At 38.5% G+C, this 27,064-nt stretch overlaps 1 protein-coding gene and 1 long non-coding RNA gene across 3 annotated transcripts; one reads left to right on the top strand and one right to left on the bottom strand.

Annotated features, from left to right (window-relative positions):
- Window positions 1-1,788: 1,788 nt before the first annotated feature.
- dhrsx (dehydrogenase/reductase (SDR family) X-linked) lies at window positions 1,789-27,064 on the bottom strand. Of its 2 annotated transcripts, none has more exons than XM_058622992.1 (7): window positions 26,982-27,064; window positions 18,071-18,178; window positions 11,876-11,944; window positions 9,777-9,878; window positions 9,442-9,649; window positions 3,753-3,960; window positions 1,789-2,537 (listed from the first exon to the last, which is right to left on the bottom strand). In XM_058622992.1, the coding sequence occupies exons 1-7, from the start codon at window positions 27,043-27,045 to the stop codon at window positions 2,355-2,357; spliced, it is 942 nt and encodes a 313-aa protein (XP_058478975.1). In that variant the 5' UTR covers window positions 27,046-27,064; the 3' UTR covers window positions 1,789-2,354. The 2 variants fall into 2 exon arrangements, with proteins under 2 accessions (XP_058478975.1, XP_058478974.1); XM_058622991.1 differs by lacking the exon at window positions 26,982-27,064 and adding an exon at window positions 26,698-26,959.
- LOC131455392 (uncharacterized) lies at window positions 12,621-14,676 on the top strand. Its single transcript, XR_009239801.1, has 3 exons — window positions 12,621-12,861; window positions 13,451-13,590; window positions 14,042-14,676. It is a non-coding gene; the product is annotated as an uncharacterized LOC131455392 (long non-coding RNA).

Genomic DNA, 27,064 nt, shown 5'->3' with positions numbered 1-27,064 from the left:
AGGGTCGCTTTTTTGAGAAGGGGTTTAATAACTGCTATTTTAAATGTATGGGGCACATATCCAGTTTATAAGGATAGATTCATTTGAGTTAATATAGAGCTGTTAATTAAAGGAAACACATCTTTAAACAGTTTGGTGGGGATAGGATCTAACTGACAGGTTGATGGCTTGGATAATGAAACTAATGATGTTAACTCAGAGAGATCTATAGGGGAAAAACTGTCTAACTGTGCACTTGGTGCTTCTAAAGCTCTTGTGCTAAAAGATGAGTCAGTCCCAATATGAGGGAGGAGATGATCTATTTTTTCTCTAATTGATGCTATTTTATTCACAAAAAAGTTCATAAAGTCATCACTGCTCAGTGTTAAAGGAATAGATGGTTCAGTGGAGCTGTGGCTCTGTGTCAGCCTGGCAACAGTGCTGAAAAGAAACCTATGATTATTCTTATTTTCTTCTTTATTAAAGAAGAATAATAGGCAACTCTAGCTTTGTGTAGGGCTTTTTTGTAAGCTACAAAACCATCTTTCCAGGCTATATAAAATTCCTCTAGGTTATTGAAACGCCATTTTCTTTCTAATCTACGTAAAGCCTATTTAAGAGTACGAGTATTGGAGTTAAACCATGGTGCTCCTCTCATCTGATTCACCACTTTCTTTTTCAGAGGGGCAACGCAATCTAATGTAGTACGCAGTGAGGCTGCTGTACTATCAACAAGGTTATCTATGAGGGCGGGAGTAAAATCACAAAAGGTACATTCAGATGTACTGACATATGGCACATATGGCACCACCCTAGCCAGTAAGCTACACTTTTTACAAGTACTTTTATCGCTAAAGGAGGCAGAGGAGTAGCTAAACATGTGGCATATAACACAGGAGAGAGCAGGAGAAGGAGAGGGAGAAGCCGAGGCCATCGCTGCTAAGCTAACTTGTTAAGCTAGCAAGAAAGAAACACCGTACATGTTCTACGTAAATTATAGAGTTTAAGCAAAAGTAGTGGGTGAAAGTATTAGTCAGTTCAATAAAACAAGTGTTTGCTCAGTTAATCGATCGTTACAGTAGATAGAGAACCGTAGAGAGAGCAGGCGACACAGCATAACACCAGTGGAAGCACAGGAAGTGACACAATACCTTACCGCCCCGTTTAACAAAAGTTAAAACAAATTTCCATTTTCAAAAACAAATTTCCATTTTCAAAAACAAATTTACATACTGCAAAACACTTTTACAAATCATGAAACAAATTTACAAAAGCCACAGTCCTTATGGAAAGGGAATGTCCCAGTTGCTGTGAGTGACCCGGAAATGATATTGTGAGCGCTCAGTTGGAGACTTATGTGTGTTGGTGAGAATGGATACTTGTGACCGAGTGAGGTTTTGTCATGGATGTATTATAAGAACTGGATAGAGCCCCTCCCTTTGGCTCCGTTCATTCCTATGAAGTTGCTCACACAGCGCATATGTCAAAAAAGTTGTGCAGACTCATGATCTTTTTATTGAGCTCGCCAGACCATGTGACCAACACGCAATGCATTCTGGGCGGTAAAGGAAAAATGCCGGTAGTCGTAGAATGTAAATTTGTTTCAAGTTTTGTTAATTTGTTTCTGTATTTGTAAATTTGTTTCATGTTTTGTAATACTGGTTTGCACTTCCAGGCCACTGTAATCTACAGTACATGCTCAAATACATATTTACAACAACCTCAGTTATTTGTGTTTTGGAAACAACCCGGCAGAAAATACACAACTCAACTGTTTTTTTTTTTTTTATTGACAAAAAAAAAAAACCAACTACAATCATTCCCATAAAATACATTTCAATGAATATTTGATTATCATTATTATTATTATTACAAGGCCCTGAGATGGGTCAATGATTGGCAGAAACATTGATTTTGTTGCATTGTTAGTTTTTCTGTTTTTCCTCTTTGTTCTAAGATAAAAAATTAAAAATACAAGAATAGTTTGAAACAGAAAAAACTTATTTTACAAAGACGAACATTGAATGATGAACATTGAAATATGAACATTGAATATGAAACATGGGGCAGTTAGGTGTGTTGTTGGAGATGGGGATAGGGCAAAAGATAGAGATGGCTAGTAAGAGAGTGAGTGAGTGCGTAAGAGAGAGCAGCATATACATATATATATATGTATGTATATACACATACATATATCTATATATATATACACATATACATATATATACATATACATATATATATAAAACAATTGTTGAAGCAGATGTGGACTGTCTAAAACTGAACATTTAATTTTGAACAGATTACAATCATTTCCTCTCAGATGACTGAAGTAAATGGAACAACCCTTTGTTTGGGGGTCACAGCAGAATGAATCAGGCGTCTTGAAGGCCCACAAGCTCACAGCTCTTCTTCCATAGCTCTACTTGTAGCTCAGAGTCATATGAAATATCAGAGGACTGTATTTTCTGGCCATTATATAGGTAACAGCCCCCCACCCCCTCCATCTCAGAAGCAAGTGCAGTGTATATGGCCGTGGATGCTCCTTCTGCTGGCGTCTGAGAACAAAATAGAGATGGGGACAAAAGAGAAGTAATGAAATACACAACTCTCCCATTAAAATCTTTATTTAAATCCTCATGGGGTTTGTGTTATTAGTTAGTTCATGTGGTTATATGAGGTACTGACAGCTCTAACTTTCCCATGAGTGCCAGCAATGCCACAATGCTGTGGCACACTAGTGTGCCATGAGTTTAAATGCGTGGATACATAAAGATCTGTAAAATTGGGGCAAGGTGCTGAAACTACTGCAATCCTCCAAATTGGGGGTAAAAAAAATTGTTTCCATAGATCTTTTAAAAGTAGGATATTTTTATTTCTAGATGTGTGAAAACAGAAAGTGACCATCTTAGAGTAAAATTGTCTTCAATTTTTGTTCTTGTCCGTTTCCCGTTTGGCATGGCTTTGGATTTACTAAAATTAATTGTGTAGACAGATTTATCAGTTAATTCTCTCAAGACTGCTAAGATAACCATAATAAATGATAAAAACAGAAGATATAATCTGCATACAAGGCAATTTTATGTTCCACATTGAGATGGCAACTAAAATCATTGTAACTTTCCTGTAAAACCCAGGACCAAATCCTTCAGGACCCCAAACCCCCAAGCAGTTAGCTAGTCCTAATGTTTTTCCATGTAAATCCTGCTGCCCTGGTTAATGAGCTTTAACTCATACCATTGCAAGATTCCTTTGTTTGTCACTGAAGTTTTGTAGTTCAATGATAAGTGGGCTGTTGTCATTCGTCTTTGTTTTGCCCAGCCATTTTTCTTTTACAGTGCCTACCTTGGTCTCCAGTTTCAGTTTTTCTGGAAGCCCGAGGTTACAACAACACCTCTGTCTGTCCCTGCACGTTCTTTGAGAAAGGATAAAAAATAATGTCTCCAAAAATATTTTGACTGTACATAGACTTGCAAAAGGGTAAATGGCACCCCTGTGTAAGCCTGAGCAGGTCTGCATCATTGGCACTAGATAACTTCTGTTTTTTGTCTCTCATAATATCTTGAAAAATACATTTTATAATTAAACTTCAGAGTTCACTGGTATCACTGGATTGGTCATCAAATGCAACTGAGCCTGAATTGAATTCCTGGTAACCGCCACTGACCATAACATCATATTTATGAAAGTTAAAAACAAACAATATTGTTTACCAACCGTAGTGCAAGCTCAAACCCTAACTACAAAGCAAATCATGCTAGAAAAAAATGTACCCTGAACAACATCTTGGCCACTGGTCTCTTCAGCACCTGTGCGAGGCTCCACAGGTTGTCATACAAAGCTGTATCTACCATACCAGGATCCACAGCGTTGACTGTAACTGAAAAACCGCCTGCTGTCATGCACTCTTGCAGGTAGTAGGTGAAGAGGACCAGAGCCAACTTGCTTTGAGAGTAGGCACCATGGGAACTGTAGCAGATCCTAGAGAAAGATAGAAGGGTTGGGGTGAGGTTAATTTAGGCTTATTGTTGATTAGTGATTTTATATTTAATGAGTGAGTGCTTCTGCCCTTTTTGCCCCTTTCTCCAAGATTCAATTCAATTCAATTTTATTTAATCATAACATACAGTACATTATCTCAAGGCACTGTACATAAACATCAAGGAGATCAGAGAAACCCAACAGTTCACACAATGAGCAAGCACTAGGCATCAGTGGAGAGAAAAAACTCCCTCTTAACATGAAGAAATCTCTGACAGAACCAGGCTCAGAGATGTGCAGCCATCTGCCTCGACCGCTTGGGGTGAAAGGAAAATGGGCGACAGAGGAGAGAGAGAGGTGGGGGACAGAAAGGGGAGAGAGAAAGGACAAGAGGGAGATGAGGTAGAGACAGAAGAGAGAGAGAGACCAGGAGCAGATACACAACAACTGTATATTTGGCAGTTATTCAACTGTTTAGGAATTACAGTACTGAGAAGCTGACATCACAAATGTGTGACATGCTGGTGAATCTTGTTTGTGGTCATTCCACGGAGGTCCTGAGGGCTACCGTAATGACAAGTATATAGGCGTAAACTTGATTTCTCTGGTTTCCAGTATCCATCCAACTTTATTCTACCACAAGCTATGCACACCCTTCGATAACCAGCTGGCACAGCAACTAGGAGCAACTTGAGGTTAACTGTCTTGCCTAGTGTTACGTCCCAGCTCGTTAGGGGTCGATAGGAAGCAACATAAAAACCAAGATGTTTTAAAGAAAGAATTTATTTCACAAAGAGTGCTGGAAATAAGGTGGCAAACAACCAAAATGGGCGGTGGATGCTGTTCAAACAAAACAAACTTATCAGTCAATGAAAAAACCCACTGAATTATCTATTTAATTTGAGCAAATATAACAAAAACTTACAGCATACCTACACCTAGTGTATCTAGACCAGTGACGTGAGGTCAGGGGAGGCCTCCCTTGTCATCATAACAAGTAAAATACTAACAATGATAAAAGAAAATTAAATTGTCCACTTGACTGCTCTATAAATTAGTGTTCTGTATGATTTCAACATTTTTATGGTCAAAATCGCTGAATTTACACATTTCCTGTTCAAATACACGGGAGAACGGTGAGGTGAGACAGCGATGAACTGTGCCTCACTGTGCCACAAACACTGACAGTTGGCAGGCAGTTGGCGCATGCCCATTGCTGCCTCTCTTTATATCGCCAATATACATGTTTGATTATGTGTGTGTGACCTATTTAGTCTTTCTGATCGGCCATAAATGCGCAGTGAAAATGCACAGGGTGAGGCCGAATGTGCCATGCCGCACTGATAGAGGGTAGTGCTGAGCCCCATAGGCACAATGGGTAAACAGTGACGGAGATATTCTTGCAGAAGGATTAGGCACATGGACTTACAATATATATACAGGGTGGAGTGGCTCACTGATTAAGACCGGTACTGTGTGCAAAAGACATCATGGTGGCAAGTTCAACTCTACCCCTGGGTGATTGTACTCAATTCCCTTGTAAGTCGCTTTGGATAAAAGCGTCTGCTAAATGACATGTAATCTTCTTCTTCTTCTTTTCCTTTCGGCTGCTCCCTTCAGGGGTCGCCACAGCGAATCAACCTCCTCCATCTCACTCTGTTCTCTCCCATCTCTCTCACACCAACTAACTTCATGTCCTCTTTCACTACATACATAAACCTTCTCTTTGGTCTTCCTCTGGACCTCCTGTCTGGCAGTTCCAACCCCAGCATCCTTCTACCAATATACTCACTATCCCTCCTCTGTACATGACCAAACCATCTCATTCTGGCCTCTCTGACCTTATCTCCAAAACATCTAACATATGCTGTTCCTCTGATTGACTCATTCCTGATCCTATCCATCTTTGTCACTCCCAAAGAGAACCTCAACATCTCTGCTACCTCCAGCTCTGCTTCCTGTCTTTTCCTCAGTGCCACTGTCTCTAGACCATACAGCAACGCTGGTCTCACCACTGTCTTGTATATCTTTCCTTTCATTCTGACTGATACTCTTTTATCACACATTACCCCTGACACTTTTCTCCACCCATTCCAACCAGCTTGAACACGTTTCTTCACCTCTTTCCACAATCTCCATTGCTCTGGACTGTTGACCCTAAATACTTAAAATCCTCCACCTTCTTTATCTCCACTCCCTGTAGCCTCATGGTTCCACTTGGGTTCCTCTCATTCACACACATATATTCTGTCTTGCTGCGACTAACCTTCATTCCTCTCCTTTCTAGAGCATATCTCCACCTCTCGAGCTTTTCCTCCACCTGGTCTCTGCTCTCACCACAGATCACAATGTCATCTGCAAACATCACAGTCCATGGAGATTCCTGTCTAACCTCATCTGTCAGTCTGTCCATCACCACCGCAAACAAGAAGGGACTCAGAGCCGAACCCTGATGTAGTCCCACCTCCACCTTGAACTTCTCTGTCACACCTCACCGCTGTCTCACAGTTGGCATACATGTCCTGCACCAGTCTAACATACTTCCCTGCCACTCCAGACTTCCTCATACAGTACCATAGTTCCTCTCTCGGCACCCTGTCAATGCAGCTCCCTCTGAGCTTCTCTGTATTTCTCTACCAGCATTCTTAAAGCAAATACAGCATCTGTAGTACTCTTTCTAGGCATGAAACCATACTGTTGCTCACAAATGCTGACTTCTGCTCTCAGTCTAGTTTCCACTACTCTTTCCCATAACTTCATTGTATGGCTCATCAACTTTATTCCTCTATAGTTACTGCAATTCTGAACATCTCCCTTATTCTTAAAAATGGGCACCATCACACTTCTTCTCCATTCCTCAGGCATCCCCTCACTCTCTAAGATCCTGTTGAATAGTCTAACCAGAAACTCTACTGCCTCCTCTCCAAGACACTTCCATACTTCCACAGGTATATCATCAGGACCAACTGCCTTTCCATTCTTCATCCTCTTCAGTGCCCCCCTAATTTCAGCTTTACTAATCTCTGCTACTTCATGGTTCATAGTAGTCACCTCTTCTACCCTTTGTTCTCTTTCATTTTCCTCATTCATTAGCTCTTCAAAGTACTCTTTCCATCTTCCCATTACTTCTGTGGCACCTGTCAACACATGTCCCTCTCTATCCTTAATCACCAGAACCTGCTGGACGTCTTTCCCATCTCTATCTCTCTGTTTTGCCAACCTGTATAAATCATTCTCTCCCTCCTTACTTTCCAACCTAGTATACAAGTCATCATATGCCCTTTGTTTGGCCTTTGCCACCTCTACCTTTACCTTGTGCTGCATCTCCCTGTACTCCTGTCTGCTCTCTTCAGTCTCCTCAGTGTCCCACTTTTTCCTGGCTAACCTCTTTCTCTTTATACACTCCTGCACTTCCCCATTCCACCACCAAGTCTCCTTATCTACTTTCCTTCCAGACGACACACCAAGTACTCTCCTACCTGTCTCCCTAATTACATTAGCTGTAGTCCAGTCATCTGGGAGCTCTCCCTGACCACCCAGATTCATTCTCAACTCCTCCCTGAAAGCCACAGAACAGTCCTCTCTTTTCAGCTTCCACCACTTTGTCCTCTTCGTCTTTCTTGTCCCCAGATTCATCCTGCAAACCACCATCCTATGCTGACTTGCTACACTCTCACCCACCACTACTTTGCAGTCACTGATCTCCTTCAGATTACATTGTCTATACAAGATGTAGTCTACCTGTGTGCTCCTACCTCCACTCTTATAAGTTACCCTGCCCATCACTTCTTCATCACCTCTATTTCCTGCACCAACATGTCCATTGAAGTCTGCACCAATTACCACTCTCTCACCTCTGGGGATATTCTGCATCACTTCATCTAACTCACTCCAGAATGTTTCCTTCTCCTCTAATTCACATCCCACCTGTGGGGCATAGCCACTAATAACATTTAACATCACACCTTCAATTTCAAGCTTCAGACTCATCAGTCTACCTGACACTCTTTTCACTTCCAGGACATTCCTAACAAACTCCTCCTTTAGGATAACCCTACACAAACAATTTTAATTAAAAAAAAAGAGAGATCAGCCAAAGAAAATGATATTATATTAATAAATAGCGTTTTATTTTTCTTGCTGTCATATTGTTGAACAGTATGGAATTGATTAAAGCATAATTAAAACAACTAAATGTTTCAATTAAGGTCAACATTTAAATATAAGCTTCTATTTCGGGGTTCATATATTTGCACATCAGGCGAGTGTCTCCCCAGTCATGAACCTCTCCACATGTCACTGATCTAGACTGTTATTTTTCTAAACTAAGACCTCTGTCCTTGTAGAAAACAGATTTACAAACAAATGCCACTCAGCATTTCATGTGGACTGGGAGGCGGTTTCTTGTCGTCTTCCGTTTCGAAGTGGGACTACTGGAGGTTCTGTGGCTGCACCAATCCCTGTTCGGTCCATCTGCAACTCTGCCCACCCGGTCCAATGACAGGTGGGGAACCACACAGGCTATTATGTATACATAACTCACAATGTTAGATTGAGAAGGATGGAGGACAATGTGTTGTGCCTTGAAAATGGCAAGGTACACTTGCATAGTGAGAGATTTAGGATATAGGTGTATGATTAACCAATTATACCAAACATGTGTAATCATCATTTTCATAGGTAGGTTGAAACACAGTCATTAACAGAAACAGAAACAACTGTGTAGGAGGTGGGAACTGGGTGAGACAGTTACATGTACATGGTGTTTAAAGGGTTAGAGTTAGTTGAAATTTAAGGTTGTGTGGTTTACTATGACTTAAGACACTAGACTGAAGGAAAAAAAGAGTATAGGTTTTGGAACAAATATTTTTTCCAGTAACAATTGTGTGCAGATTTCATGTTCGCAAAGTGTATTTCTAACTTTACATTACATTACATTACATGTCATTTAGCAGACGCTTTTATCCAAAGCGACTTACAATAAGTGCATTTAAACATTTGGGTACAAATAAGAGCTAGAAGTAAGAAAGAGACTAACTATAATAATATGATATTTTTTGATTACTGGATTATTGTGAGGTGCCATAGGGTGAGTTGCATAAATTAGCATAAGTTTGTGAACAGGTTTTAGCTGTGTTTTGAAATGGGTTATATCAATCAAAACAATAATTCTTCCTCTGCATTACAATGAGGCATGTGTTGAATACATAAACAAACCCACCCTGTAGCCTGCACTGTAGAACAACCCGTGGACAGCCCCCACTTTTTGATAAGTAAAAAGTATCAATACAGATGATACTGGCCGGTATTGGATACATTTCAAATTTTACAGTATCGCACACCCCTAGCAACAGGGAAGCACAAGCTTGTGTGTTAATGCTCTTATAACACACTTCAAAAAACCTGATCTATCCCTTAAACAGGAGGACTATAAGCGGCCAAGAATAAACAAAGAGGCAAGAACATAGACTTTCCTCTTACCTCCTGTTTAAGTCACTTATGTCCAGTACTCCAGAAAAGTGTGTTGCAGAGGACATATTGACGATTCTAGAGCAGCAGCCATGTTTTCCTGACCTCTTCAGCAGGTCGAGCAGCATGTTGGTTAGCAGGAAATGGCCCAGATAGTTGAGACCAAAGTGGAGTTCAAAGCCATCCTCTGTCTGTTTCTCAGAAACCAGCATGGTCCCAGCTTAATGAGACAACCAGAAGTGTAAGAGGTTTGGTTTTAGCTAGAATAGCTTGATCTTTTCAATCATGAAACACAGAAATGACAGTACCAGTATCAAATATTTACAGTTTACAACTTAATAGCCTACCATTGTTAACCAGAACATGGAGGGATAGACCTCTGTCTTGGAATGCATGAACAAACTGCCGCACTGATTTCAATGAAGTCAGGTCCAGAAAGACATATTCAGCTGTGAAAAAAAATATGTTAGCCAATAGTGGTGAAACAAAATCAACATGCTGACATGGCACAGTTAGTGGTGACTTTGTGTCATTTCATCATACATCACTTCAAATGTCAACTGTCACTTTTAAAAATGTAACAGGAACCTCATATTGAAACCCTTTTGGGAAATAATATTGTGCATTTGATGACAACTTAATTGCTAGAGACATTAAAAATGCAACAACGTGAATCGGCTTGTGCCTTCTTCTTGGTGTAGTAAGAGACTGAAACAAAGAGTAATTAAAACAGCAGGCATCAAAGGTATGTTTAGGTGAGAATGTGCAACATACTTTTGCAACATGCCTCTAGGGCAGACCTGGGCATTTTACGGCCCGCGGGCCACATACGGCCCTTTAAGCGTCCCTGTCCGGCCCGCGGTATGTCAGTCATAAACACAGACGGAGTATTTATGCTGAGCATGCACTACAACTGTGTTGCTTTTATTTTGAAAAGCCTGACGTATGGACACACGTATCTGCGTCTGTCTGCACAGCAACAGGTGACGCTAGCCAGTTACCCCTGGCCCCCTAAAAATGTCGACTCGCGTTAAAAAAAGAAAAGTAAATTCCGAATGGTGCATTTTCAACAAGACATGGACTGCTAAATATTTCTTTACAGGCGTCAAAGGTAACGCCGTGTACACAAGTCGTTTGTGGTACACAAGTTGCTGTGTTTAAGGATTACAATCTGAATCGCTACTACGTGACCAAACACGAAGAGAAATATAAGAACTTATCTGATGACGAGCGCGCAAAGGAGTCGGAGGCAGCCTATATAGAAGACAACGTTAAGAACGAGGTCCGTAGTACTTTTCTTCTACAAGTGTCTCGGTTTAAGTTCAGGAGTTATCATTATCTCCCTCCCTGTTCATTATCTAACCAGTGAAGCACCGTCACTCGTATGTAAACTCGTACGGTGTGATTGCAGCATTAGTGTGTAAGCGTGCAGGTGCGCTCTGCGTGTGTGTGTGTGTGGGTGTATATTCACTGCACTACACCACACCACACCACAGTAGTATAGTATAATAGTATTCATTATATAGTGTAGTCATTTGATATTTTCAATAGAGTTGGTTAGTAATTGTGTTTATTGTGTGTTTGTATGCTGCCTAATTTACACCAAAACAATACAATTTACTGCTTTTTTTTTAGATGAAAGTGATACAATTAAATTAAAATGAATTCAAATTTGGCTCGGCCCTCAACGATATTTTTTGTTTCTCATGTGGCCCCTTGTGGAAAATAATTGCCCACCCCTGCTCTAGGGGCATGACAAAATAGATACAATGAATGCAATACAGAACACAAGAAGTTTCTACGTACAGTTTGGTACATTCATATTTGGACAATACATATTTTGTCATTTTGCCTCTGTATACCACCACAATGAATTTTAAATGAAACAATCAAGATGTGAATAAAGTGTGGTATCTAATTTGAGGGATTGAACAGAAGATTTGCATTAACAGTTAAGGAATGACAAGCATTTTTACCCTATTGAAACTAAAGGAATTATTGGACATTATTGTCCATTTTCAGGGGCTCCAAAAATAATAGGACAAACTCAAGTCATGATAAATATAAGGCTTGTTTTAATACTTGGTTGAAAACCCTTTTGAAGTCTGAAACCCATGGACATCACCAAATGCTGATTTTCCTCCCTGGATATGCTTTGCCAGACCTTTAACGCAGCTACCTTCAGTTGCTGCTTGTTTGCAGGTCTTTCTGCCTTCAGTTTAGTCTTCAGTAACTGACCGAGAGTACCTTGTACAAGCACACTTCAAAAAAACTATTAAACTATTAAAAACTACTTTACATAAAAACAATTGTTTTCCTTTCTGACCAAATGCACAATATATACCTATACACATTCTATAAATCTCTGTCATCCAATTTGAAACTGCTATGGAGATGTAAACAGCTTACAGAGGGAAAGAGGGAGATACTGTAGAATGTTCATTACCTTTTCCCTCATTGCCTTGTTCATTAATCTTCCTGGCAGCTGCAGAACCCTCTTCACTCTCGTTCCCAGCTGGGGATGATGAAGATCAAAGGAAATTGGTCAGCAGATGTCCAAATCCTACTGAAGTCTGGGATAACTAAAAGATAACCAATAACAAATTAATTCAAATCCTCTTACTGTCATTTTTGTCTATACAAAACCGTCGTTGGTATATAATCTCACCATTGAGAATTTTGATGACTGCATATAAGGGCATATTAACATAAATGACTGAACATGTGGTCACAAAATATCCATCCATCCATTTTTTACTGCTTCGTCTCTATCTCAGCTGACATAGGGCAATAGGCGGGGTCACACACACTGGACAGTTTGTCAGTCCATCACAGGGCCAGATAGAGAGACAAACAACCATTCACTCTCACACTTATGGTCAATTTAGCGTGTCCAATTGACCTAACCACCATATTGCATGTTTTGGACTGTGGGAGGAAGCCGGAGAACAAAAAGTACAGCCTCACAGTTTCACCACTGATGTCCACTGCCTCAGTCCTCCTCTCTCTCTCTTACTTACAGAATGGAAACAGCTGCTGATTGGAGGAGGGGTAATCACCTGGAGGAGTGAAGTGCAGAGAGAGACACACAAACACACCACAACCCACATGGCAGCACTAGGGCTGCCACAACATGGTGTCCACCATCTTTGATAACAGTTACGCTAACCGGCTCTTGCTCTGCAGTGTAAACTGAGAACGACTGCAAAGGGAAAAGACTTGCATTTTGAGAAGGGTCTAGCTGCAGACCCGCAGACCACTCAACGAAACACCCCTTTACTCAACGAAACACCCCCTCACACTACACGACACTCTGATTGGGTCTCAAGAGACTGAGTCTGAAACGTGATGACGTTTACGTTGACTGAGTATGAAGAGAGAGAACCCGAAAAAGTAACATGGGAAAAACACGGGAAAATGACAGCGGAAAAGGTAAGAAAAAAACATTTTAATATTGAACACTGGATGAATCGTCATTATTTGTATCCATTAAATCAATTAAGTGCGGTTTATTAACCAGTAATGTCTGCATGCTGTAACGATAGCGATTGTAACAGCAAGCAAGACGCAGCGATTTTCTCCCTTTTTTTTCTTTTTTTCTTTTATTTATATGTACAGGTTATAACATTGACAATATAACATTGTCTCATTTTCAACCAAGAAATGTATAAGATAAACTATATGATCTCTATATATTAGTATTTATCTGTTTTTTAATCTTTAAATGACTCCGAGAAGTTGCACACAGCTTTGCTCATTTGAAAACGTGTGACTACAATTTTTAAGATAAAAGATTTGATGATGAATAATATTTTTCATGTTTAGAAATTAGAAGTTCTGTTGAATCACGGTCAACAGTGTCATTTGATTTTTGTTTATTTCAGTTAGCCTGCATATATTTTAGAACAGGGAAAGTCTTAAAGGCAAATGCAGTCCAGTTCATTACTACTTGATTCTGGATTAAAAATGTTCCCATGTTAAAAATACAAAATACTATTTTATTTTACATTTTCTCTTATAGAGCAACACTACGTTCAGTGAAAGAGCAGATCCTGAGCTGAGAAGATGCGACTCGGACACTGATCTGCACAAAAAAGGGGAGCTATGCAAAGCTTGTGGCTCATCTGCAGGGACACCAAAGGTCAATGGTGGAGTACGGTGGTAAGTCCTACATTATCAAATATTTTTTAATTTCAACGCTGAAAGGCCTTCATTTCCCCATGAGCCTTATGTATTATTAAATGTGATGTTATTTCTGTTTGTCCTGACCATGGATAACTGTGACCATCAAACTATTCAACTCATCCATTTGAGTATCAGAAACTCAAAATAAGTAAAGTAAAGTAAACTAATGCTGGAGCCATTTCATTTAAGTGTACTGTACTTCATGTGTGTAGAATCTTAAGTCAATGTGTATTTTATTTTCACTCTTGTTGAGAATTGAGATATTGAGAAAAAGTTTTAAAGATTCCTGCATTTTTATAGATGCCCCTGATAATAATGATTGTTCTCAGAAGTAATGTAACAATTTGCCTCTCAGACGGGGTTTAAAGAAATATTGTTTTGTGTGTTTCTTGAAACGTCTGAATCAATTTTCCTATCCGTCTTTTAGGATACAGTGTAAACAGATGCCACCTTGACTGTGTGAAAAGCAGCAACTACCACTGTTGGTTTTGCACAACAATCATTGCGACCAAACAATATTTCATCAAGCATTTCATAACCTGCTGCAAGACAGCATCCACAATCCACAGTGACCCTAGCATCTAGGGTCACTCCACCATCCACAGCAACTCCACCATCCACAGTGACCCCAGCAGCCCCAGCAGCAGCCCATCGAAAAAAAATATTGTTGGCAAAGCAGTCTAAAACAACATGCGGTTTTTGTAGCAAAACAGTGCTTAGAAAAAATCTCAAAACACACATTGAAAGGCAACACAAGGTGAAATCATTGGACATACCAGCAGATCACCACCTTAACTCTGTGTGTGTTGACAGGAGAATTGGAATTTTTGCAGTGTCAAGATCTTTTAAGGGTACTGCACACTACATCCATGCCCAAAAATGTACCTGGGGTATTAACCCTAGTAGGCCTATAATAAACACACCTTTTTGTAACAGACAGGTTGCCATGATGTTGAAAGTTTGCAAAAACAAATGAAATTATTCAAAACGTTACATTGTACAGAAGTGTGTTCACAGTGGAATTTGTGATACTATATTGTATAAACGTGATAGTATATTGTATAAACGTGATAATTATATCACAAAAACGTGATACTATATTGTATAAACGTGATAATTATATCACAAACGTGATAATATATTGTATAAACGTGATAATTATATCACATAAACGTGATATTATATCACATAAACGTGATAATTATATCACATAAACGTGATATTATATTGTATAAACGTGATAATTATATCACAAACATGATATTATATTGTATAGACGTGATAATTATATCACATAAACGTGATATTATATTGTATAAACGTGATAATTATATCACATAAATGTGATACTATATTGTATTGACGTGATAATTATATCACATAATCGTGATAATTATATCACAAAAACGTGATACTATATTGTGTAAACGTGATGTTCAAAGAACTTTTCCAATAGGCATTTATATATTTTAGCAGTTTGGCTATAACATTTCATACTTTACCAAGTGACATTAATTATTCACAAATTTCACAGAAAGTACATTTCTGTGTTCATGAAAGTCAACACGAGTATTTATTCTTCTCTATTCCTGTCGCACACCGGGATAAAAGTCTCTTGTCAACAAGTGTCTGTGAAATACGCGTGTGTAAATAAAGTTTCAATAAAAGAAGATGTTATCACTTTAGTAAACGTCATCACGTTAGTAAACGTCATCACGTTTCAGACGCAGTCTCTTGAGACCCAATCAGTGTCGTGTAGTGTGAGGGGGTGTTTCGTTGAGTGTGAGGGGGTGTTTCGTTGAGTAAAGGGGTGTTTCGTTGAGTGGAGGGGTGTGTCGTTGAGTGGTCTGCGGGTCTGCAGCTGGACCTACTTGTGCATTTTGGTGAAAACTAGAAGCCGGCTGATGGCCTTTGTTGTTCAGGGCATCAAAAGAAGATACACAGCTCCTGAAAAGCAGTACTGTGTCTATGAAGAGACTGTTGCTGCTCACAATGATGATTTTTCTTTTTCTTATTATTATCAATAAAAATTTTAATTCATATATAAAGGTTGAAATACACTTCATAATTAGAGCTACAGTTACTGATGACAACTGCATCATTTTTATTGTGTAAATCTAACTTGTGTAGTATACAACAGCAAAATCAGTAACTATTCAGCCTCCTTCCACGAGTCTTTATTGTTCATGTGTACACATGAATGCAGGGTAATAAAAAAAATGCTTTATTATTCACAAAGGAAAATGTTTGCTATCATATTCAATGGTACAAATGAGTTTCTAGCTTTTCCATGTCTTTATTGTCTTCTCCAAAACTCCAGACAAGCTTAGCCTAGCTTAGCTTAGCCTTCAGGCATCAAGCTTGCACCACCCTGAATTTCTGACCGGCAAATGATGGAAACTAACTGCTTGTCCTTTCCTTGTTTTAACTGCACATCCCGGTACAATCTAGCACCATAGAAAAAAAACCTGAGTAATTTACAGGTCTGTAATGTATTCGCCAACTAATTCCTCACAGGGATTTGTGTGTTTACACAACTAGCGCTGTCTGCTTCACTCAGTCAGAAGTGAAACTTGTGAAAGCAAGACTCTAGCAGGGCAGCGAGCGCAGTGCATTCTGGGAGTTGCATGTCAAAAATTGTTTCACATTTGTTCTACACAGATGACCCAGTTTTAATAGACATTTATCTTTAAAACGGTAAAATATTCCTTTAATTTATGAAGGTCCCTCTTATTCATAATCACATGATCAATTCTTGAATGTGTGTCATGGGTATATTCTTTATTCCCTCCAGACACACCATTCATTCATAAATGTGTTCATTATATTTGTCAAGTGTGTCTTGTTTCTTGTGCTTATTGTGTTGATCCTGGGATAAAGTACTATATTATAATCCCCTGCATACACCACAGTTCCTTCAGATTTGGATGCAACGGTTATGAGTAAATTCTTAACAAGTTGTTTATCACTCTCAGGAGTGATTATATAGATTAACTAATGGGACCAATTCTTGCTGTAATTTCCCTCTTACAATAATATAACGCCCTTCATGGTCTCTGATTTCTTTATATTGAAATTATTGCTACTCTTCTTTTACGACTTCTCTCGTACGCACTATATCATGTGTTTCTAAAGCCAAATTTCTTAAATTGTTCATGTTCTTCCCGAGATAGATGTGTTTCCTGTAGATATTTGATACTGGCATTCATCTTGCTCATTTTTAGTATTGCTTTGCTTCTCTTAATTGGGTTATTTATCACATTGTTATTCATTGACACCAGAGTAATATTATTTATCCGATTATTGTAAATATTAAATATTTTGCTTTCCGTTTACCCCACTGCAACCACAGCAACCAACAATAACTCAAGTCCAAAACTAAGTACTTACTTCCACAGCATCTTTGTGGGTTTAGGGGTATGTCCGTTTTAATCGAGGGGCCCCTGTGAGACCCAGATCGTCTAATGAATCACTAATTAACACTACAACATCCACCGATCAGAATCTGACAAAGAAGTAAGTTGGAAATATTAATTCAGTTTTTCCCACATTTCCCTTCATCTTCCTTGTTTTGTTACTTTATCTTCCTTGGTTCCTTTAGATGTTGTTTAATTTCAGTCTCCACTTGTTGCCAAGTCGATGCTCTCTGCAGCAGATCCTCCAGCTCCATTGTACCTCAGCTCCATACCGGCACCTCCACCTGTCTTTTTTTTTTTTTTATCATTTCCTTTTCAGAATCACTATCATAGTTGTGACAGAAAAAAAGCTGTTTATCCTGATAGCACCATGTCTTTGGGTGACTGTTTGAGCAAATTCACCACCACTGACTGCAGGATTTTTTGCTCCCGGTTTGGGCAATAGAGCTCGGTGTGCTTACTGAACATCCAAAACCGTGTCCGGTGGAAGCGACAGATCCGTTTTCAGCAGGTGTTTGATGAATTGTGATATGGATATGTGCCATTTTTTAGGTCAAAACTGCTTTGTCTTTGTCTTCTTGCTCTTGTCCCACCTTTTATTTTACTTCTGAAGATCTTTATGAGGAATTTGGGGTTTATGTTGATAACTGAACGGGAGCTGCTTGCTTAGCTGATCTCTTGACATAATTTAAAGAGGCCTTATTTCATCTCACAGTGTGCATCAACAGAAGAATAAAAGCAATTGTGGCCAATGCTCATAAAAGCCAAACATTTAAAAGCCAGAAAAAAAGGGACAATAGAGTGCGTTAAAATGTTTTCTGTGCATTCAGTCTCTTGAATAAGAGCTGGATTTGATGTAATAATAGTGCATCACTTATTATATTTGCTTAATTTATTACAATGAATAAAACAAACAAAGAAAATAGCAATTGTTTCAATTAAAAGTGTATGAATGAGATAAGATGAGAAAGCAGGTGCAGCCAGTACAAAAAGATCAAACTGCTGAGAGAAAAAGGGCATATGTACATTCAGTGGCCTACCTATGACAACATGCATGCCAAGGCTTGCCAGGTGTTTTGCTGTCTCAAAACCCATTCCTCTGGATCCACCTGTTACAATGGCAACCTTTCCATTTTGCTTGAGTAAAGCTGTGGAGGAGAGAGAGCTTAAGTCAGTATCAATATGATAGAACCTTTTGTGGAAACAACTGACAAGGGAATAGCCCCATAGACAGTCTAATTCTAAAAAATAAAAGGTAACAATGCAGACCACTACTCCCATCATTACTGAAAATTAAAATTCAAAAGAGCCTTCAGATGCATAGATCAATATATACTTCAATCAACCCATAGAGTAAATTCAGACATCCAGGAGTTGACATACCCTGTATTTGCAAATATACATTTAGGTAAGTATATATTCAGGATGCAACAATATTAGTATTATACCCAAATGTTCATTGTGGCCTGGAAGTGCAAACCAGTATTACAAATACAGAAACAAATTAACAAACTCGAAACAAATTTACAAATACAGAAACAAATTTACAAAACTTGAAACAAATTTACATTTTCTGAAACAAATTTACAAATGCCACAGTTCTTACGAAAAGGGAATGTCCCAATTGCTGCGAGTGACCCGGAAATTATACCGTGAGCATTCACTCGTTGTGTGTCGTAAGAATGGGTACTTGCGACTGAGTAAGGCTTTGTCATGGATGTATTGTAAGAACTGGATAGAGCCCCGCCCCTTTTGGCTCCGTTCATTCCTATGGAGTTGCTCACACAGCGCATGTGCCAAAGAAGTTGGGCAGACTCATGATTAGAGCTGAAACAATTAATCGATGAATCAATTATTAACTGATTACTAAATAAATCGACAACTATTTTGATAATCGATTAATCGGTTCGAAGCTTTTTACATGATTAAAACAAGATTTCCGATTGTTTAAGCTTCTTAAATGTGAGTATTTTCTTAATTTCTTTGTTCTGGAAAACAAAGAAATCATTAAAAGTGAATCATTTTGGTTTGTGGACAAAACAAGACATTTGAGAACGTCATCATTTCCAGGTTTGATGAACACCGATCAACATTTTTTAAGTTTTTCTGACATTTTATGGACCAAACCAGTTTTGATATTTACTATTTATTGTCCACCTGAGTTTCCAACCCTTCAGAGTGTCTATCAACGCTCTCTGAAATCTTATCTGAGTAATCTCTACTATGGACTATGCACGATATTTAACTTTTTGCCGATAACCGATATGCCGATTTATCAGAAGTGATTGGGCTGATAACCGATACCAATATACTGTAAGATGGAGTGTGTAAAGATGACTCTAATAATGTAATAATAACCAAAACAAGAAGTTAATCCATAAAAAAAAACATTTATTGTTTCACTCAGCTACATAAGTCAATAAAAGAGATTTTACAGAATGAAAACTGCAACAATTAAGTGCATCACTGTCAATACAAAATAAAGGCTTCTAACAAAAGCCTTGTGTTCCATGAGAAAAAAAAAATTTTTTTTAATTTTAACCCAAATAAACAAGGTCTCCCTAATCCACAGCAAGCCTGGTTAAGTAGACATTTCCTTACAAAAGAACCTTTACAAACATTTTATTAGCTCTTGGATTGTTACACAAATAGTTTTTCTCTTAACTTTAGTTCCTTCTCGAGGATCAATCCATCTACTGTCTATTTTTTAATTGTGGGTGGATCAAGGGGAGATTTTTCTTGAATAAAAGCAAGAAGCTGCCTTCCCAGCAGAGAATTGGTGTTCCCATCTGGCCTGGGTCTCTTTGCCTGTGGCTCATCTGTGGCACCTGATCAGGGTTAAAAAGTAGCAGGGGCAAAGGTTTTTAAATGCCACAAGAAATCAGTATCAGAATGTCCATAATAAGTGTGATTAACGAGTAAAACTTTCTCCTAATTTAATTTCATTCAGTTCATCTATCCAGTTAATTTCCATTTTTAGGCTCATTTCACCTTCACAGCAACATAATGCACTAATTACAATTACATTCATTCTTAGCTACCACAAACTTTTATAAATGGCATAACCTTTTACACAGACGGCATATTTAACATACTGACATATCTTACCCTGTCCGTCATGGCCCCCCGGCCTGGTCTCCATCTTCTCCCGTAGCTGTTCCCTCTTGTTTGGATGCAGAGGTGAAGTAACGTTCCTTATATCTCGCATCCAAGATTGTTGCAAGATAATACAGGGGCTCTGCATCGATGTGACCAAAGTTTTCACTGCATGGTCTGTTGGAGCGGCCTCGTTTAACAGGCTGTAGCTTTGCTTATATCTTTACAGTTGTTCACACGGATCGAGGATAGACAACATGTATTTCAATTAGGGTCCACTGGTTTGTTATCTTTTGCATGATGATTAGTCTTCTTCCAGCCACTGCACCGTCAAACTTAACATACTCACTGGACTAACGTCACTCGTCCAAATTTCTGTCATTAAACTGATGTCCTGTATGTTGTTATTAATCAGAGTATGAACAAGTGTTGTTCAAATGTGTAGCACATTTTACAGTTATGGTAAGCATGTTTCTTCAAAGTAGTGGTGGCTTGAAACTTTATAACACAGCTCCAAAAGATGTAGTAGCTGTCCAGGTCTTCAACGACAGAGAATGGCTGATCTTCCAGCGCCGTGAATTCTGCAATTTCCCTGTTAAATGCTTTGGTCCTTGGGTCGTCTCTATCAAAGGTTTTAGTTTTTTCAAATCCCTGATCGAAAGGCAGAAGACCGGCTGCAGACGCTTTCTGCTACCCGGTGGTGCAGTAGCATTAGCTGCAGCAGCTTTAACGTCCTTGTATTCCTTCCATACATATGTATTTGTTTCCACGATGAAACTTCAAGTGGCTAATTAGGTTAGAGCTGTTGAACGGTGTACTCTTTGTGCCTTCTCTCAGAACTTCAGCCTGACATCTATTGCACGCTGCAGTCGCATTGTCTATGGAAAGAAAGACCCATACTGGTGATGCAATGGCATGTTTGTTTGAGGTGGCGCATCAATATGACATCATGCGTGCAAAAACAGCATGCACCAGCGACACAGGGCCCTCAGAGTGGAAAATGAGCGAAATTAAGGCAGTGTTGACTAATTCTGTTTTGCTATACTGATCGGCAAAATTTTTATTTTTCATGTGTATTTGTGAATTGCATTTTGTCTTTCAAGTTAATACATTGCCTATTCAAATAAACATCATAAAGTGCGCTACACAAATGAAGACGGCATCTTACCCAGTCAAGATCCTGTCTCAGAAATTAAATCCTGGATGATCTGAAACTTTCTTTTAAACTCAGACAAAACTGAGGTCATTATACTCAGCCCTAAACACCTCAGAGAAAAACTTTCTGACCACATTGTCACTTTAGATGACATCCCTGTGGCTTCCAGTTCCACTGTGAGGTAACCTGGAGTTATTTTTGACCAGGACATGTCATTTGATTTACACATAAAACTAATTTCCAGAATAGCCTTCTTCCACCAGCGGAACCTTCTGTCCTTAAAGTACGGTGAAAAACTAGTTCATGCTTTTGTTACATCTAGATTGGATTACTGCAACTCATTATTATCAGGATGTTCCAACAAGTCTGTTAGAACCCTTCAGTCAATTCAATAAAACATATCTTCACTTGTAATCTTGTAGCTTGTAAATGTCAATTATAAAATAGCATTTGTATAACGGGTATAAAAACAATATCAGACTCTACATTGTACTGTTGTGCTGAATATCAGTACTGATGTGATGCGGTCATAGCCACGAGGCCTATTTGAGAAATCTCCTTACTACCCTTTCAATGCCATTCATTCTTTGACAGATTGAAAGCGTATAATCCATTTCACCATCTGGAGGCACAATCAGTTCTTTCAATCAGCATTAGGGGATTTTTCACTAAACCATCACATGATTTAACACAAATGGATACTACTTACCACTATATAATCCAGTGTGTGCAGCTAGGCCTGTCACGATAACAAACTTCGCTGGACAATAAATTGTCCCAGAAATTATTGCAATAAAAGATAATATTGTCGTCGATCTTCATCTAATACAATGATAATGGCATAATAATGCAGGTACACCTTTTCCAAGATCAATAAACTTTTATTTCTAAAGAATATTTAACAATGGAACTGGAAGACATTTTAAATTTCCACAATAAATGAACAAAACTACCAAAAATAATATATAAAATGGACTCACAATCTCTGTTAACAAAATATGCACTGGAATAAAAACCACACACAACCAAAACAATGAATAAAATGTATGTAAACAAAATTGCATTCATTAACAGGCAAAACTGCCAGTTAGAGCCTTTGTAAACTAAAAGTGCAAAAGAAATGAAGCAGATGCCTCAACAGGCCATAATTAAAAACACTTTTTAAAAATCATTTCTCCAGCATAACGCTTTGCTCAAATAAAGTGAGGGGGGTGGTCTGATGGCGTCGTAGAGGAAGCACGTAGTTCCAAGAGGCTCCAGCGATATTTTTCAATTATCCGATTATTGTACACATTTGAATTGCAAAAGGACATTTTTAACGTTAGGAGCGACTCTGTAATGAGCCTGAACAATTATTTCTTAAATAGCTGACAACATGCCCAGAACGAAGCAGAAGGTGAAGCTCATGGAGCCTGGCGAGGAGGCTACTACTGTGGAAATGGCTGAATGTGGGGATGCTAACAGCAGCAGCACTGACACAGATATTTTCCAAGCAATGGATAAACTATCTGAAAACATCACCAAAGCCATCAACGCTAAAAGAAACACGGTGCTTGAGGCTATAAGAGACCAAACAACCCAAATTCTAGGCACCCGAGTCGAAGAGGTGGAAGACAGATTTGCTAGCATAGAGACCACAACAGGGTCTTTACGGGCCAAGGTCACAAGTTTGGAGAAACAAGTGAGTGGCTTGGTGGCTTGTTTACATACTGCTCAATTTGCACAGCCATTCTACCTCACTCACTGTATTCCACTGTCTCTGGTTTTTGTATTTATATTTTATATTTATAGTTTACTGTTTACTGCTTTGCTACTTTTGCACATAAATAATACTATTTATGTGCAAATTCTATATATTTTTTCTTTTTCAATATTTTTAATACTTTTAATATTCTTATATTAAGATATGTGTTATCAGTGTTTATCTGTTACTCTGTGTTGTCAGGGAGACCGAGAGTCAAGAAATTTTAATTCCTGAATATGTCTGTGTATGTATTGCAGAAATTGACAATAAAACTGACTTTGAAGTTGCTTTCTAAAATCCTAGCCACTCGTTTAGAGGACATTTTGCCCACCTTAATTAAGGAGGACCAGACTGGTGTTATAAAGGGCAGGAATTCAGCTAATAATATTAGATGTCTTTTTAATGTTATCCAGGTCTTTGAACATAAATCTCTTGTGCTTTTTCTGGACGCGGAGAAAGCACAAGACCGAGTGGAAAGGTCATTCTTATTTTACACATTAGGAAAATTTGGACTTGGTAATAATTTTATAAAATGGGTTAGAATTCTGTATAGTGACCCTCAAACTGCAGTTTTAACTAATGGGTTAAGATCAAAATGCTTTACACTTAGCTCTACACATAGAGGTACAAGACAGGGTTGTCCCCCTGTCCTCCCGGTGATTGATGTATTTAGTGCATTTTCTGGATATAGGATTAACTTTAACAAATCAGAGGCTATGCCCTTGGGTAGTCTTACCACAATGCCTGATCCTTTCAAATGGTCGCCCTCTGGTTTTGTTTTTAGGAACGTAAAACAAGATCTAGAACGTTGGAACTCACTCCCTGTTTCTTGGTTAGGTAGAGTAGCCCTGATTAAAATGACTGTGTTACCTAGGTTACTTTATCCCATTCAAATGATTCCTGTACTGTTTTTAAATAGGGCCTTAAAATATTTAATTAGCTGGCTCAGTTATTTTATTTGGAGTAAACGCATACCTAGATTAAAAAGTTCTATGGGTGGCTTGGATTTGCCGAATGTTAATATTTACCAGCTAAGTGCTCATTTGAGATTTATGTCTGAGTGGTTCAAGGGTGAGACATCTTCTATTTGGCTAAACATTGAATCATCTTTGTCAAAATGTAAGTTACAGGATTTGTTATTTTTTAAGAACTTTAAGAACATAGAAGATAACTGTACAAATCCAATAACAATAAATGCTCTGAAAGCTTGGCGATCTGCACGTCGTCTAGGGAGGCTCAAATTGACTTCCATGTTTATTCCGATAAATAATCTTGATTTTACACCAGGAACGATGGATTAATTTTTCCGGCAATGGCATAACAAAGGCATAACCAAACTGGGAGATTTGTTTTTAGATAACGGTTTAATGTCATTTGAACAATTGATGGAGAAGTACCAACTTTCAAAACAATGTTTTTCCATTTGTTACAGATAAGGCATTATATTATTAAGAGTACAACCCTTATTGAACACCCTAAGATTTCTGCTATTGAGAAAGTGCTGTTTCAACCTCCAGGGAAGGAGTCTATTAGTCTGCTATAAAGTATTAGCTTGTACTTCCACTACTGATACACGGAAGATCAAGGGTGTCTGGGAGAAGGAATTGTCAGTCGGTATTGATGATGAGACATGGGAGGATATTTGGAGTTATGCTAAAAAGATTTCTATCTGTGCTCGGGCAAAAGCAATCCAGTTGATAATACTGGATATCAGAACATAATCTCCTAATCACAGGCATTCCTTCAACCCGGCACTTTCTCTTTTGTGTCTTAAATGTAAGACAAAAATAGGTACCTTAACTCATTGTCTATGGTCATGTCATAAATTACAGAAATATTGGTCTGACATTGAAATTGAAAAGATATTTGGTTTGGATTTAGAAATGGATCTAATGTGTTTGATTTTAGGTATCCCAAGTAGAAATATAATTACTAATTCTGGCAAAAGGTTATACAACATTCTAACCTTTGCTGCTCAGAAAAATATATTGTTACCGTAGATTAATGATAAGAGCCCCTCTGTTAATGGTTGGTGTAAGATATTACTGGAGTTGATTCCTCTAGAATATCTTACATATATTATACACATCAAGTTGACAGGCGCTTGCACATGCCTCAGACATTAATTGTTTTTGGTAGCTCTGTCAATTGCTTGCAATATGAGCAACAGAGGCATGTTAGAATTTAGAATAACTTTTTTAGAATTTTGACCATAACACAACCTTCTGATCTGGAGTCAGACGCTCAACCGTTGCGCCACAGAATGTGTTACATAGGCCGACAGAGGCTTGTTGCATGAATGGGGAGAAGTCTGCCATCTCTGATTGCCTTGTTTAAAATGTCTGTAGGCGACTGTAGGATGAATGGACTTTGGACTTCAACAGGTATTTTTATGTTAAGATTTTAATTATCACCTATGGCTATAGTGTAGATTTGCACTGTGTGGTCATATTAAATGAAAAGTGCATCAATGTAACTACTGTGGGGTCAATCTTTTTTATGTAAATTAGTATTAGTATTGAAACTGAAATGTGGATCTAAAATGGACTTCAAATTCATACTTCATGTTCTCACAAGTGCCAGGCATGGCATTCAAGTTTCAAACACAAGATCTCTTAAGTTTGCAGAGGTTTTGTTCCATTTGTGCTCTGAAGCATGAATGACCCTCTGTTGGGCAACATATTCAAGATCAGCTATCTGGCTTTTGAACTTGGACATCTATATCTCATTATCACCTATGCTGGCCATTTCAATTTTAAGATTGTGCTTATTTACGCCAGTGAATGTGGACATACATAATGGGTTGTGATGATGCATATTTTAGTAGACAAGATAATATGGATCTCTGCAACAAGAGGTGTTCCAGTGAAAGAAAAAATTAAAATAGAATAACAACAGCCATTATGTAGTTCCTTTTCCCCCAAAGCTACAAGGAGCCACTGCAGAGGGCTGCAGGTTGCAGAGCCCGGACTTAGGTGGACAGCCCAGAAGACTCAACACAAATGCAAAAGTGACAATGTGAATGCAAAAGCAAAACACAAATGCAAAAGCCACAAAGGAAGTCAGCAGTTGTGGGGGGTGTTACAGTACATCCCAGTTGCTGGGGCAGTGCTGCTGGCTGGTGTGCAGCTTTACTGTTAGGAAGCAATGCGCTCAATGGAAGAATGTAGAAGTCCACGAAGCAGTGCTTGAAGTGGACCTGTACTGTCCAGGGTCAAGAGTTTGACAACAAGTCTATTTTATAATATTTTATATATTTTTATTAGTAGTTCATGATTTCATAAGTATCATGAAGTACTATATCTGCAGTGTTACAGCAGGCAAACATCACAACATGATAGAAATAGAAATAAGGTAAGAAAATATGAGTATTAAATATATGCAAAGAAAATCTGGAAGACAAACAATACAACAATTTGCTCCACTATATACAGTATAGACAATTTAAACATGTTTTATGTGAGATCATTATTTTATATTTAATCACAGTCATAATATATAATTGTTTTGACAGATACATTTCAAACTCGTCCAAATACTCCCAATTTTGTAAGGTATGGTATGAACATGTAAGGTAAGTAACATGAGACAGAAGAATACAAGTAGCACAAATGCAAATCAAATAAACAAACACAATTATTAATGTGATAAATAGAATCAATTAACCTGACCTGGTAAAGCAAAAGCTCTGTTGAACAGCTGATAGAGAAGAACTTTTACGCCGCACAAATATAGTCTGACACAAGGCAACAACACAGCCTGCAGCCACATCTTTCAGCTGCGTCCGAAAGTCCTACTGCGTTGCACCGTAATGACTCCGGGTGGGAGCCAGCACTGTCTGTCCGTAGTTCCGCCTTCAAGAAAGTCGCGTAACAAATATCGGCCCTTTCTCAATACTCAAGTACGCAAGTATGTACTTGCGTACTTGAGAAGTACGACTGGAGTACATACTCACCAAGCACGGGAGTACACGAGTATGATCCATCCATGGATCTCTTGGAACAGCGGCCTAATTCCATGTTCTACTGTTTGAATGGC

This window comes from Solea solea, chromosome 2, assembly GCF_958295425.1.
Source record: "Solea solea chromosome 2, fSolSol10.1, whole genome shotgun sequence".
Lineage (NCBI taxonomy): Eukaryota > Metazoa > Chordata > Actinopteri > Pleuronectiformes > Soleidae > Solea > Solea solea.
The sequence above is the reverse complement of the archived record's forward strand: the minus strand, read 5'-3'. Positions and strand labels throughout refer to the sequence as shown.